We start from the raw sequence: 15,508 nt of genomic DNA on the forward strand, positions 1-15,508 counted from the left end.
AGGTGCTGCAGAGAACGGCTGTGATCTTTTAATTCTCCACCACGATTTTCCAAAGGTACCCAAACTGCAGGACCTTTCTATTAAGGGGAGAATTTCATTTGAGCAACCTTCATGCTCAGCTAGCCAGCCCAGGATCTCAGCAGCTTTCATGACCAGCTCATGCCTGTAATGGGATTGCAGATGCTGAGGTGGGCAAGGAAAGAGCAAGAAAAGCTCTTCAAGAAAAGCTAGAAAAGCAGCAGTTCAGAGAGAAGGCTGAACACCAGCTTTGATGGCTATCTGCTGCCATCTAGTGTTATCTGAACTCTCAAAAACCTTCCCTGAAATCATGAGTTTTACTAAACAAGTCCGACCCACGGAGCACAGGCCACATCTGCATCCGTAGGTGCATCAGGATGGATGTGCTTGTAGTTCAAGGCCAGAGGATGTGGSTTGGTCCACTCGCATGGATTTGTCCCGAAGGGCTGTACTCAGCACTAACGATCTACCTGAGTATTTGCCTGGTTATTCCACACTACAGWGCAGCTTTTCTGCCTCAAAAAATAGTCCACTGGTGCATGTAAGGAGATCTCCCAGGAACAGATCTGTGCAAGACCCCCAGAGAAATGGAAATGGGGGTTTCCATGAACTCCTTTCCAGCCTAAATRGCTAAAATCCAGCCCATCTAAGACGCATGAATTCACCCCAGAATAATGYGCATGCTTTGCAGCTCTGAAGAAACCCCTGCACTGTTTCCTGAGGGTCATCCCTGGGCCTCTATCACAGCAACTTTACTAAGGCTGGAGGTGTTTCAGAAAGCTTTATCCTAGGCCAAATGGGATCTAACACAGTTTACACACTTTTGGACCAAACAAACCCAGTTTTAAGGGCTAAGAGAGGGATTTCTGGGGTGTCTGCTTACACTTGTGCGTTGGAGGACATGGAGCTCTTGGTGTCTAAAGGCTTTGGGATCTTCTGAGCAACAAAAGAGCTCAAGCAACAAGAGACAGTACAAAGCCATTGTTGTCATTTCAGACCCTGACGGAGACGCACATCAAGTCATAGGAAAGTGGCACGGTACAGCCCTGTGCAGGTCAACAGCACCTTTGATCTGAGGATTGCAAAGCCCTTTCAAGACACCAGTTTGTTAAACCTCACAACACCCCTGTGAGGTAGGTAGTACCCCCCCATTTTACAGATGGGGGAACTGAGGCACAGAGAAATGCAACGGCTTGGTCAAGGCCATCAGGAAAGCCAACGGCACGAGCAGGACGTCCTCCTGCTCTTGTTCCTGGCTTGTGGCTCCTTCTCCTTTTGGACAGCAGAGTGTTAGCAGCTCACAAAGCTACTGCTGGGCTTGTCCCAGGAGCGGGGGACATACAATGTTTCTGGAGGGCTCCTGAGCCCTTCAAAAGCAGCCTGGTAACCAGCCACCACCAGCACTGCAGACGTTAAACCATTACCCAGGTGGATGCTCCTTGCAGGTACAGTCCCAGGATTCCACCACGCTCTTCTTTTTCAGTTACAAAGGAGTCTGAGGGGCTCCTGAGAACTTGGCCCTTTGTGCAGAAGACCCAGCACCATCTAACACAGTTCGAACTGGAAACCACTTCTTTTCTCTCATTGCAAACAGCTCCAAAAACAATGCCCAGCATTGAAGTCTGGTGGCAGCAGGTGGTAGAGGATCTCACCAGGACTGGAGGAGAAGGAGGAGGTAGCTAGTAGGATATTACATGGCTCCTGCTGGCACTGTCATCATCTTTTCTTTTTCTTTTTTCTGTCAATGTTGGAGGTTCACTTGACCCCAAGTCACCCCATCCCAGTTCAAGTGCAACATCGATAAGGAACCAAGGCTGGAGGATAAACTGGCAAGGAAGCAACGCCAGGAATGGTGGTGGGGCCTCCACTGTGGTAACACCAGCACCAGTCCACCCCAACCCTTATTTGCATCATGGTACCAATTTCCCTTCTCCTCCCCTCCCTAACCCCCCACTACTGTTTTTGTGCTGAATACACAGATAGTCTTATAAAAATAGTCCTCTGGTATCAAAATAGAAACAAAACAAGAGAGGAACGAAAGACCCCTGTCGCCAGCAGCAGTGCAAATCAGGAGAGCCAGCTCAGGAAGGATAGATTTAGGATGTCCTTGGTTTGTCATTTCTTCAAAGAGAATGAGGCTGATTGGACTTTGATGGTTGGGACTGGCCTAGAAGCAAAAAGAGTAAGAAAATAACCTATAATGAGTATAAACAGACCAGGTATCCACCATGCATAGTACGATCATCTTTCCACAGCTCAAGGACTGCAGACAAGCATCTATCCCTCAGAGCAGAGGAGATGCAACCAAGGTTGCCCCAGGTCACTCCAGCATCACACTGACAGCCTACTTGGATTACTTGGTGCTAGGCTCCAAACCCATACCTTCCTGCTTCCCTTATTTCCCTTTTCCAGGCAGTAAAATAAATAACACTGATCTCAGCCTCGTGTTTAGCCAGATGTCATCTCCCCCAGAGCAATCCCATTCCTGGCATAGGCAATGTCCTGCGTGGGGTCTGGGACTCACCTTTGAGGAGGCATTGACCTGCAGAAAGGAAAGACAAACAAGGTGTCACCAACCATTCCTTCACTCATCTCCCAAACATCTGACTCCACAAGCCCTGAAGGTCATTACCTGACCTTGATCATACTACCTACAGCCCCTCAGATCCCCCGGACCCTCAGACATAGGTCCCCAAAGCTTCATGCAAGGACCACCATCCACCGAGCCTTAAAGGCCTTTTTCTCAGTTCTCTTGGACTTGGTGGACTTTGATGTCCTCTGTAGCCCTGGCAGCAGGGCACAGCCCAGCACACCCCAGAGCCCAGATCATTCCTCTTGCTCCTCGGCAGCCCAGCCTGGGCACATCAGCCATATCAGAGAGGAGCAGAAGCTCAGGTAACCCTGCAGATACCACAGGCTGAGGGAACAAGGGACAGAGCACTGCATCCAGATGGGATTTAGGACATCCCAAACACACAAGATACAACCACAACACCCCCAACACCATCTGCCTGCAGAACCCCAGCCACAGTGGGGGTTAACACCTCAACTTACTTGAGTGGCCTCGTGGAGTGGCTCGCGGTGCTCGTGCCCGATGCCTTGAAGTTGGTAGGAGGGACCATGACCAGGAGGGTCTTTCCACGTGCAGGAGGCAGCTCTTTGGCCACGAGTGGACATCCAGGCAGCGGCCGACGGGGAGGCTGGTGCTTTGGGACAACCTGGGATCGTAAAGTGCGTTGGGGAGAGATCATCCTCAGAGAAACATCCAATAACCTCCTACAACCCTCTCCCTCCTGACACATGGCTGGAATGTTTCAAAGCATAAAACAACACACCGTCAACTCCTAAACTACCTTAACACACTAATGGATTTTCTTCACTATTGCAATGGACTCAGGGTAGCATGACAGCTCCTCAATAATGCCCAACAACTCCACGGAAGACCCATGGGCTCTCACATCTCTAAGGTTCCCAGAGGCAAGGCTGGGGTGGGATGCACACTTTCTGTGCACAAAGAAGCCCTCATCACTGTAGGGCCATAAGCCACCAAATGCTGTCATCTAAAAGGACATCCCACCCAGGACAGCTGGAAAGAAAAAAAACAGGCTCCTGGTGCTGAAGCTAAAACAAAAATCAGAAACAGGCCAGAGCATCCTCTGCTGTTATGTGGCGCATCCGAGTACCAAGAGGCAAGCTGTGCTGGCTGCGTGTTTAATTGCCCTGCATTTGTGGCAAGCTGTTATTCTGCAGGAGACTGGTGGCAGCCAAAACCAAGTCCTCCGAGCCCAGCGGGGACAGGGCCAGGCAGCAACGCTCACCAGTGGGGTCCTCACAGGACTGCAAGGAAGGGGTTTCTTCGGAGGCGGCAGCTTGGCGTGAGACACGACCGCTCTGGTAGGGATGGCAGGAGATTTGCTGGCCGGAGGAGGTGGCCTGGCGGGCTTGTGGTCTCTGGGAGCCTGAGGGATGGAGTGCGGAGGCGGGCGAAGCGGGTGGACGATGTTGACGGGCTGGGAGCCGTTCTGGTGAGGCCTGGGCTTGTGGGGGAACGTGGCCTGCACTGCCTGTGGGAACAAGAAACGCAAAAGCACAGGGAAAAACATTAGGTGAGTTTTCCTGGGTGCTGGAAAGAAGCTCCTTCACGGTCTGGGCACTAGAGAGTCACAGGAGGAGGACAGGACCTTTACTCCACTTCTGGGACTGACCTTTCACCATCCTGTCTCACAGAAGTGGCTCATCCTGTCCCAAAGTGAACCTAGTTTCTTTACACAGAGAAAAGCGAGGCACTAGGGGAGGGCTCAGGAGATGGAGAGCAGGAACAGCTCTGGTTAAACCATTCCAGATTTCCACCACATTGACCAGTTGCTGCAATGGGAGAAGTCACTCTTTCTGCCTTACCCTTGGCCACTGCAATTACACTCAAAAAAAGAAAAATAAATGCTCTCTCTTCCTAAATTCTGCTCTCTGTTTATCTATCCCAAGGCTGCCAGAGCTGTAACAACCAAGAGCAAACCATCTGCCTTCCTGGAGACTCAACAAAAAGCTTTCAGTCAGATCACAGGGTCCCTGCTAAGCTTTGCCATGGGGACGTGGCAATTTCCCTGCAGGGGCTCCTGGCAGAGCAGCAACCTGCCCTTCCCCACGGTCCTTCTGAGCAGGCAGAGCTCAGAAGACTCCCCTTAGGCAGGGCAGGTGTCGGCACGTGCACTACAGCCCGAAGCCAGAACTGAAGGTGACACTGTAAGGGGCTCTGCGCTTCATTTGGAAGCACGTGGGATTTGTCTGTCCTGAATTACAAACACCTGGGAGCAAACTCAGCCACACTGCATGTGCAGAGCCAGGCACGTCCACAGCGCAGCTCGGAGCCTGCGAGCAGTGCAGCTGGCATCAACACTGCCCAGATCCTGCCTTGGAAAAGCCGCTTATCCAGGCCCAGCACAGCACCCTGCTCAGCAGGGCCACCTCTGAAACACAGCCCRGGGTCCAGGTTGCCATGTCACCCTTGTAGTCACAACCCAATGGAAATCCAAGTGAAAAATGTCCTTTGACCAAAATGCTGCCCAAATAGCTGAATTCTGCGCATCACAGGTGGCTGCAGGTTCATAGCTCCATACAGACACACCCAACTCGGAGACCTTTATGCCCAACATGAAGCTTCGGAGYCTCTGTCACCCTGAAAGCCACCAGCAACGCGGATTTTGTCCCCGAGCTGCAGTCACAGATGTGGTGACCCTAGGGCCACATGGCCTGAAAGGCTCTCCTTAAAGCAGAGACATGTGCAAAGCAGAACGCTGCTAGCTCAGTTGCTAGAGATGAGATCAAGCACAGCTATCAGTGCACAAGAGGCAAAGCAAGTGTGGAGGGGCAGTTATCACTTACTTTATTAGCTATCACTTACTTTATTAGTGTGGCTGGAGGTGGAAATGTCCCGTAAGGTGAAAGCAGCTTTGGAATGAGCACTGTTTGCCTTCCGCCCGGCGCCTTTGTTCCTGCCCAGGATCACAAACACAAACCACAGATGATAAAATAAAGCAACTCTCTCTCTACCACTGCCTCCCCAGCAAGTGCTCTTCAGAGATACCGTGTCTCCATTAATGATCAGCCAAATATCTTGCAGTGCTAGGTTGGTGAGAGCTGTAATTTACTTTAAAATAATGAGAGTACCCTGGCATTTTTGAAGTTGCTTGTGACAAAGAGGGGCTCGTTTGGTTCAGAGCCTTTTTCTCAAATGTTTGCAGGAGCTTTGAGATAGATCTGCCTGTGCTGGGGAGACAGGGGTTGGGGGGAAGGAAATAATGAGAATATTTATTAAATGCAGAGCTAGTCCAGCACTCGCAGTCTGCTAGGAATGGATAGTAAGCTAGCTCCTCAGCACCAGGCCACTTTAACCATCTCTCTGGGGTCACGCTGGCTCTGACAGATCATTCCTGTCCCCTGCTCATGACAAGAACTGAAAGCTTCAAACCATCGCTGGGAAAACCTCTTTTGATCTCAAGCCATGTCTAAGCTCCTCCCTACACACTCCGGACGTCAGCAAGTAACCAATTCTGTCAGATTTGTTAGTGCTCAGATGTAACCCTATTTTTTCCYTGAAAAGGGAACTCAGAAGCAGAACAGGGCAAAATTCACACCAGAGCCTGCAGCTCCAGACACCACAGACACAAGCCAGTCTGCATCATGGCCCATAGATCAGGACGCATAGCCTGCGAGCTGAAAAGGATGTTTGGACAGGACTGCACAGCTACAGCCCCTGTGATCCCAAATCCAAGTGTGTTGCGCCAGTTCACCACTTGCAGGGTACTGAAACATGGGTATAGGTGGACTCTAACCTGGCCCCAAGGTAACTTGCTTTGGCAGTACTTCCTGCGAGGACTGGCAATACCAGGAGCACAGGTTCCTCTGACAGCTCCCAGAAGCCGGTTCTGGGCACTGTAAGACTTTGCATTTCTCCCAAGTATCTCACAACCCCAGAGGATGGAGAGCTAATTGCTGTGTCTGAAACTTCCCTGAGTTCACACCAGGCTGAAAGAGGCCCTGGGCACATCTTTCATTTTCCCATAACCACTTATCAAGCCGCATTCTGCAAGAGGCAAGAAAACCAGGTTTTTAAGGGTTTCACTGAGTGCTCAAGAGAAGACATATTAAGGAGGTATCACTCACCTGTAAGTCTCATGGCTCCTCCTTATTTCCTTTATCCATTTATTCAGGAGTGAGTTCTCCCGCCGATACCAGATGTAGATGCTCAGGGCCATGGCCGGGAGGAAGAGGAGGAAGACGAGCAGAAGGGCTATTAGGATGGCTTCATGATCTAGCAGGGAAAGCACAAAGATGAGCACGAGGCTTGGAGGGCTGTTGGCCCAAGTGTTTGCCTCAGCACTTCACAACTTCAGAGCGTGGTTCAGCTTTGCTCAGTGCAAACAACCAACCCTTCTGCCTGCTCCTGGCCACCTAGACTAGAGACAGCACCACACACCTCCAGGAAAAGGGAAAGGTAAGGCCCCTGTGAGGCTGCCTCCAATAACCACCAAATGACTRGAGCTGGGCACAGCCTGCAAGTCTGTCTGATCTGGCCAGCCCCAACACAAAGCTGTTCACAGGATCACCGAATGGTCGAGGGTGGAAGGGACCTCTGGAGATCAGCTCGTCCAGCATTCCTGAACAAGCAGGGTAACCTAGACTGCGTGGCACCATATCATGTCCAGGCAGATTTTGAGCATCTTCAGAGAGGGAGACTCTATGACCTCTCCCCGTACAACCTGATTCAGGGCTCTGTCACCCCCACWGCCAACAGGTTTTTCCTCWCTATCTCCCCATCTCCCTGTCTTTGTGGCCCTGCTCCCCTCCCACCAGCAGTGCAAGGCACAGGACACTCCCCCAGCCACCGCAGCCACCTGCAGCACACGGATGAGAAACGAGGACTCACTGTCACGCTGCACAGGGCCACTGTCCACGCTGCCACCCAAGCCRGGCTTCTCGCAGTACGGGGGAGCCCAGCCAGCATTGCAGTGGCAGTTCTTGTTGCTGTTGCAGACCTAGGGGAAAAGGATGGTTGGGGACCAYGAGGAACAATGGAAACTCTTATGGAAACCACGATCCACACAGTGGGGATGAGATGAGATGGCCAATGAAAGCATTTTGGGTTGAGACACAGAAGGATCTTAATCCCTGCCAATACCCATCCCTTGGACATCACTTGGATCATGTCTATGTTACCTTCAGAGTCTCAGTTATGGAGATTTTTTTGTTGACACATTTATTTTCATGCTCTTTGCATAAACCTTTAAAGACAAGTACTTAGATCTTCTGTTTTCATGCTATTTGACTAAACAAGCCCAATGACCTCAAATACTTCTTAGGAGGCCAGAAGTTTGTTAGATTTTGTGTMTTTCCCTTAGAGTCTTACCCAGCAACCCATACCTTTCATAAAGCAGAGAATATAAACCTGAAACCTCAATAGTGCTGAGCAGAACGCTAGGGTAAATTTAGGTGTCCTACCTAGGATCTCATATATAATCCCCCTGTGATGTTCTGCAGCAGTTTGTTGTTGCCTTATATGACAAAGCTTGACTTGGTGACCTACGGAATCCTCGTCTGCAGAGGTCAAGTCTTCGTAGTCTTTAAGCTTTGGGCAATACTGACTCCTTTTATTCTGTGGAACCACTTCCTTGTTTTTCCTGCAGCCCCAGGGGTGTTTCTGACTATTGTTTTGCTCTCAGAAGGAACAGGCACCTGCTCAAAGCTCTGTACACCCTCCAGTTAGGAGAAATCACCAATTCAAATTTTGCAGGTGCTCCTTCCATGAGGAGCAATCTTCTCCAACTTGGACACAGAGAGCAGAGATCTCAGCTCAGTCTCATTCACAGCTGACATGAATGAGATAGTTATGAAAAGCAGGTGTCTGCTGCACTGCAAGACTCATCCCTGGGGGAGATKTTTGGTTTCGCTTAAGAATCTGAGCTCACCTCAGAACCCTGCTGTAGGTCTCGGACAATAACTCACCCCATGGCCGTTGCACTGGGAAACACATTTTTCCAGCTCAAAAAGGGAGGCATTCTGGCACCGGCGATCTTTGCAAACCTAAGAGGGAGCCAAGACGCCAAGGTTAGAGAAAGGCCAAGGTTAGAGGGGAAGCAGGGAGAACTTCTGGCTTCACAGATAGGAGTCTTCTGAAATAACACTGCTGGAAAACGCAGGTTGGTTAAATTATGTTATTCCAGATCAATGCAGTGACTTCACTCCAATTTTTAGGACTACCTAGGAAACCTCTGCCATTCTTGGTCCATGCCAGCCCACCAGACAACAGCCAACACAGCTCCCATCTGCATCCCCTGACAACCCACCTGGCAGCTCCTGCAGAAGACATCTCCCATCTGCCCCAACAGGTTGGCAGAAGCCAAAAAAGCCTACTTTGGCTCTTCACAAAGGGGCACCCTTTCTCATGAAAATGTCAATGTTTTCGCCTTTCAACCTAAACTGTGATGAAAATTTCCTAGTTAAAATGCCAAATAGCAAAGGCTGGGTCTGCTTAGCCAGTTCCGTTTGGCCTACATCCCTGCTACTGTGTCATCCACAAAGTCTCTGCCACTTCTCAGATGAACTGACTGCTCTATAAGGCATTGAGGGATGCAGGGACTGTAAAAACAACTAATGCTTATCTAGCAACATCTACTTGGAAATACCCTATTGATACCTAACAAAATTTCCATTTGGGAAGCAGTTTATTCATTGATAAGTTACACAGAATTTACGGGTAAGTTTATGTGCAAGAGGAACATTTTGGACCCAGACTCACAAGACCACCATGACTTTGGCATTCCTGTTTACCATAGGGCAGTGAACAAGGTAAAACTAACAAGAAGTTTAACTCCATTTGAAAAGGAAGAAAAATTGCTTGAATCCAAATAGGACTGGTATTATTGGTAACCATTGTTTCTTGATTCCCTGTTGAGCTGGTAAATCAGGTGTTTGTACTGTCTTTGCCAAGAACTTTCCCCCAAAGCACTTGTCCTTCTACCAAAAGGGATCTCTGACTTGGAGACGCCTGTAAGCGTTGGTAAAACCACCTCCTTTGGTCCTGGTGTCAGGCAATGAAACAGGAGGCTGAGGAGCCCGTTTCCCCTGTGCCACCACTCCATCCTCAGACCCCAGCCCTGGGATGAGATACTCACCATCCCATCCCCGCATTTCGTGCCCGTCATCACCAGCCCGGGGTCGGAGAGGTCCTCCTCATCATCCTTTGCCGTGTACATGTACGTGCCCCGGCACTTCACCTCCCGCCCGTTAAACCGGATGGTGGTGTCGATGGAGACCGTGTTGGTCCCCTGGGGTTTCTTGGCTGAGCTCTGGCACTGGATCTTGCCACACATTGCGTCTCTGGAAGAGATGGAGCTGTGAGGATGTAGCCTGCCCTCTGCATCCTGCTCCTCCCCGTGAGGCCGAGGTGAGGACAGAAGATGTACTAGGAGATGGGGGTGCCAGGAACATGGAGCTGCTTTTTGGCAAGGCTCCTGGTATCCCTAGTGGCTGACTCCTGGTCTCATACATTCCATATGGCCCCAGGAAAGCTGCTCCTGGCTTTGCAACACACAGCTAAGGGACACTGCACAATCGCCACCATGCCACCCTATGCCCCTCTGTCTGCTGGCTCCCTTTCCTCTGAATTTATTACCACAAAGGACTCTGAATACAGAGAGAGTCTCAGCAGGTTCATAAAGGGCTTTGACAAACTCAGCACAGAGAGATGGTGGAGGGAACATGCAGGAATGTCCCCTCTAACATCCCTGTGGATGCTGGGGAGCACAGGAGGCAGGGCTGCTGATACATTCCCTGGATAGTGTCTCCCACTGTCACTGCTCTTGTTGACTTTCCCTTTGGGCTGGGGTTGCAGGTGATGCTTGGTACAACAACCTCCCTGCARCGATAAGGACTGAGCCCAGGAAGGAGCTGGCTGCTTTCTCAGGTTCCAAATGGAGCTGGCCAGAAGCTTGGACCTTGCGTACAGTCCTGGGGCAGTCCAGTGCAGGGAGCCCTGGGGACTGAGGGTGCTGYCACCCAGGGTACCTGCAGCGTCTGCTGCACTCACCTCTTCTCACACTTGACGTAGCGCCCTTGGCTGTCTTTGCCACAGTTGCCATAGGTGTTGCCAGCCATGTTCACATCCTGGAAACAGGCATCAGGGGCTGGCCAGGCACCTGCAGGGCAGAAAAAAAAATTCAACGTAAGCAGAGGTCCAGAAAAGCATCCATGAGGGAGAGGCTAAAAATACCAAAAGCAGGAACAGTGTCTCAAAACCTATGCAGAAAACACCATGCAAGGTCCTGGAGCAGCAGCGCTGTGGGTGTGAGGCTGAGAACAGCACAACAGAGTGAGCCCCATTGCCATGGGGGCTTGTGGTGGGCTGCAGGTCTGGGGGAGACCCTCCCCATCGCTGCAGCCCTCCTGCAGAGGGGTCTAACACAGCCCTGACCCCAGGAGGTGGCAGCACCACTGCACAGATGAGACATGAGGCTGGCGAGAGCTGTGTGCACTGGTTGGGGCGAGAGGCATGTGCGTGTGCAGGATGCCAAGGAGGGATCCCGCCGGGGGCATATGAGCTGTATGCAGCTGTATGCAGCACGGAGGCCACATGCAGCACATGACCTGCATCACTTGCAGGCTGTATGTAGCACCACAGCCATGTGCAGGACATGACCTGCATCACCTATGCACCATATGCGGCACCATGGCCACATGCAGCACGTGGGCTGCTTCACTCACGGGTCATATGCAGCACTGTGGCCACATGCAGCACAGGAGCTGCATCACCTACGGGCTGTATGCAGCACAGGAGCTGCATCACCTGTGGGCACACATGCTGCATCCAGCGAGGGAGCTGCACACAGCACGTGGCTGTACCCAGCAGGGAAGGCACAGGAAGCACTGGGACCATATGCAGCGTATGGGCTGTATACAGCAAAAGGAGCATATGCAAACATGGACGGGCACCTGAGAGCATGCACACACKGTGCCCACAGCCCGGGCAGCCCCACAGACACAACCTCCCAGCCCGGRATGGGCACAGCAAAGCCCATCCCTGCTCCACGGGCATGGAGCACCTGTCCCCTGTGCAGACACAACGCTGGGACCCTGTGTGGCCTCCTGCCCCACAGAGGGGCTACATGGAGCTGGGTGTGTGACACTTACCCGGGCCCCAGAGCTGCACGCACTGCTGGTGGTGGGTCATGCACATGCCGTTGCTGCAATAAGCCTCGCCGTAGGCGCAGGAGGAGCCGTCCAGCAGGTAGACGTTGGCCGGGCAGTAAGGGGAGGCACCCGTGCAGTACTCGGGGAGGTCACAAGATCCCGCTGCTTCCCTGCACATGGTTCCAGCCACCTTCAGCTGCCAAAGGAGGAGACATAAGCGTCAGGATCGAAGAGCAGTTCAATAAGCTGAGGAGTCTCAAGCAAGGGTTGGCACCACCGCCCAGCATGGCCCAGGTGAGGAGGCTGTGGGACCACAAGGGGCAAACAGGGTAGATGTTTATGTAAAGTCAGATTCCCAGAGCTGGGCCCCAGCCAAAGAAACAGCCAAGAGAGAATCCCCAGAGGATGCATCTTCATGGCTAAACCTTCCCATTTATCCCTGGAGATGCCAGACTCAGAGTCCGATGATGGACTTGCAGAGCACGAGTCCCAGGGGGGCGTTGGGGGCCGTGTCCCCCTCCGTGGCCCCAGGAGCGTCCACCTTGCAAGCAGGTGGGCACAGGAGACCCGAGTTACCCTGCAGTCCTGGCAGCAGTCACCGTGGGCGCACTGGGCTCCCGTCTTGAGCGTGCAGTTGTGGGCGTTGCAGCAGGGGTTGGTGCATTCCTGTACGGAGAGAAGAGAGCGCCRCAGTGAGCAGGGACATCCCTGCTCTGGCAGAGCCGTGTCCAGCCCACAGGCTCCCTCTCCGAGCACGGCAGTATCTCCCTCGCTTTGCCAAGGGGAATATGAGGAAGAGGGCAGGAAGACAGGGAAGCACAGGGTGGGTCAGGAAAAAATAGGCACATGGGGCAAAGCCAAGAAAAGARGAAGGCTGTAACAGGATGCAGGAACGCAGGACTGGGAAGGGGTCCTGGGATGGAGTTCCCGGTGGGGACTTCCCTGAGGTCCTGTTCCCAGTGGAAATAACCCTCTCTGSACATGATGCACTCCTGGCTCCCTGCAAGCAGCTCAGCGCCAAGCTGCAAAAGACCCTTTAGCAAAGAGGCGCAGGGCCCGGCTCCGTACCTCGGCCTCCCCACAGTCGCAATCTTCTCCCTCTTCCAAGAAGCCGTTGCCACATTTCCGGCCAACCACCAGGTCCTTGGTGTCGGGCAGGTTGAAGAGACACATGCCACCCCCCTTCTGGAAGTAGCTCTCCAGCTGCCTCCTGCTGCAGGAGCTGAACACGCGAGGGAAGGGATGTCTGTGCAGGGGAGAGATGGGAACGGGGGCAATCAGGACTAGGAGAAGATGGGGAAAAACAATCAAATACAGCTTGGAAATAGGGAAAAAGAGAGGAAAAAAAGAGCACAGATGCCTCCAAATGGCAGAGCAGAGGCCGGGTGCGTTGATGCTGCTTAACATCCTTCCAACCTAACCACAAGGCTGGGCTCGATGTTACAGAGACCACTTGCCCAAGGTGTCTTAGTACTGAACTGGTAGTGCCAAATATCCATTTGTGACTATTAACCACTACCAAGACTAAGCCAGAAATTCTTTTTAAAAAAAAAAAAGAAAGAAAAAAAAGAGGGAAAAGAATGAGAAAAACACAAAAAAAAATGTCTATATTAATTAACAACGTTTGAGCAACAATAAAGATCAGTACACACTTTGTATATGACCATTTCTCTAACAGCCCAACTGAACTTTCCTCTAAGCAGCTGGACAGAAACCAGTGATTTGAGATACTCCGAGAACAGYTCTGCTTTAATTTTGCATAGGTTTGTTGGGCTTTTCGCACGATGCATTAAAAAGGAAGAAGCAGATGATAAAAATGTAGACACTGCTCTCTGTTTCAGGGTAGTTTTCACTTCCTCATATTGCTGATGTTTTTCTCTTTGAGATGAGGACATCCTGTTTTTGATATAAACCAAAATGTTTTTTCTGAGGTAATTTTGTGTCGGGGGGGAATCTCTTGAGCTGTGGGAAAAATGTAGGTGCCTACAAGCTGTCGGAGAGCAAAGAAGTACAAACAGGTACATGAACATGCCAATAGGAACAGACTAAAGATAGCCCAAAATGTATTTCCCACTCTTGTGAGGGAAAACATTTTAGCAAAAAAAAAAATAGAACCAAAAAATATTTTTAATATATATTTATCTTTATATATATATAAAAAAGTATAGAGGAGGGTGGGGAATGCTGGAGAGTGTGAAAACTATTTACTCAGGAGCATCCTTCCTGCATCCCAGCTTAGCGAGTCTGGCTTTAGGGAACAGGAGCTCATCCCACCTCAGTCCCCCTTCATCCTCCAGGATTAAAAGGGATTTATAGGTTCACCAGGGTGCAGCTGAGCACAGGAAAAAGCCCTGGCCTCCCCAGCAGTGCCYGGCTGCACAATATCCCGCTGCACAAACAGCGGAGCGTCCAGCTCTGCCTTCCTCTGTGCTCCCTCATCCTCTCCTAGCTGCTCTGGAGCCTTTTGGAGACCTCGAGCGTGGTCCTGAGGAGGCCGCAGAGATGCTGCCATCCTTCTCTCTGCATGTCCTGCCAGGGAGGGATGGGAAGTGCCTGCTGCCCTTGACCTCTGCAGAAGCAGAGCAAGCGGGGAGGAAGGCACCCAGCTTCCCCTTTGCGRTGGGAAGCCACGTGCCCAGAAGAGCATCTACAGGACAGGTCTTCCCTCTCTGCTCCGCAGGCTGCACGTGTGGGAACGGCATCCGGAATCACGGGAGGYCACGTTTCCCACATCCCCTGCCCGCCGTGCCCCGTGTCTTACCCGGTAGCCGCGGCCATGACGCAGCCGCCCTGCTCCGGAGTGGCCTCCAYGCAGCAGCCCTGGCTGTCGTGGCTCATGCCGAAGTTGTGGCCGATTTCGTGGGCCATGGTGGCGGCCGCTCCGATGGGCTGCTCCGAGTGGTCCTGTGAGGGGATCRAGGGGCTGCCTCAGGAGGGCAGCCACGGAGCATGGAAATGTCCCCCGAGGGGACAGGGCTRCGGTGGGAGTGGGTGGCAGAGTGACCAGAGCACCTCGGGTGGCACAGGAGGGAGGGAGGGACGTGTCACCTCACAGGGGAGCAGGAAAAGCAAAACCAGTTCGATACACGGGGCCAGGAGCAGCTTCAATGTATAAGATCCTGGCACTGCTGCTGGCTCAAGATAGAGCACAAGAGCTTCCTAGTGGCCCTTTACCATCCCCTAATTGCGTGGCCAACACCTGAGAGGAACAAGGGACCTGGAGCATCTCTGGAATGACTGGGATGGTTCTTCCTCTATGCCAGCAAACAAGATGGGGCGATAGTRGGGTGCCCAAGCTGGGAAGATCTACGGAGACTCCCACGTCTCCCTTACCACGCTGACGCCTCCGGAGTTGTCCGGGCTGCACATCCCCTCCAGTGGGGCCATGCCGATGGTGGTGCCCCTGAACGTCTTCCCGCTGTCCAGGCGTATCCCAGAAAGGAGAGCGGAGAGGCAGTTAGAGCATCCGGACGGGGCAGGGAGCAGCCCTGGGGGCGCCGGGGCTCCCCCGTCCCGCCAAGCCCGGGTGCCCGCGGGCGCTCACGTCAGCAGCTGYGCATTGTCGTGCTTCTTCCGAGCCCTCAGCGCCTTCCGCCACTGCAGGAAGGACCAGAGCGTGGCGTTGGCATCGCTAGTCACCGTGCACTGGTCCCGCTCCGTCCACACCTCCAGGCCGATCAGGGCTACCTTGATATTCAGCGACCTGTAGAACTGCAGGGAGGAGACAGGGATGGAGGGGACAGGGACTCCTAGCATCGGTGGCATAGGACATGCTCTGAGTGCAGCCCTGCGCTCAAGTGCTTTCCCA

At 52.4% G+C, this 15,508-nt stretch overlaps 1 protein-coding gene across 1 annotated transcript in view; it reads right to left on the bottom strand.

Annotated features, from left to right (window-relative positions):
* Positions 1-1,063: 1,063 nt before the first annotated feature.
* The window catches only part of ADAM33 (ADAM metallopeptidase domain 33), a 30,501-nt gene continuing 16,056 nt past the window's right edge, over positions 1,064-15,508 (bottom strand). Inside the window, 16 exon segments of the mRNA XM_026048854.1 lie at positions 1,064-2,185; positions 2,543-2,560; positions 3,073-3,236; positions 3,837-4,082; positions 5,417-5,507; positions 6,679-6,826; positions 7,442-7,550; positions 8,518-8,595; positions 9,687-9,891; positions 10,601-10,709; positions 11,701-11,896; positions 12,277-12,366; positions 12,769-12,946; positions 14,462-14,604; positions 15,034-15,118; positions 15,245-15,411. Of these exon segments, the coding sequence (XP_025904639.1) occupies positions 2,134-2,185; positions 2,543-2,560; positions 3,073-3,236; positions 3,837-4,082; positions 5,417-5,507; positions 6,679-6,826; positions 7,442-7,550; positions 8,518-8,595; positions 9,687-9,891; positions 10,601-10,709; positions 11,701-11,896; positions 12,277-12,366; positions 12,769-12,946; positions 14,462-14,604; positions 15,034-15,118; positions 15,245-15,411 (2,079 nt within the window). The 3' untranslated portion in view covers positions 1,064-2,133.

Source organism: Nothoprocta perdicaria, unplaced genomic scaffold, assembly GCF_003342845.1.
Source record: "Nothoprocta perdicaria isolate Ctin4 unplaced genomic scaffold, notPer1 scaffold_58, whole genome shotgun sequence".
NCBI classification, from domain to species: Eukaryota; Metazoa; Chordata; class Aves; order Tinamiformes; family Tinamidae; genus Nothoprocta; species Nothoprocta perdicaria.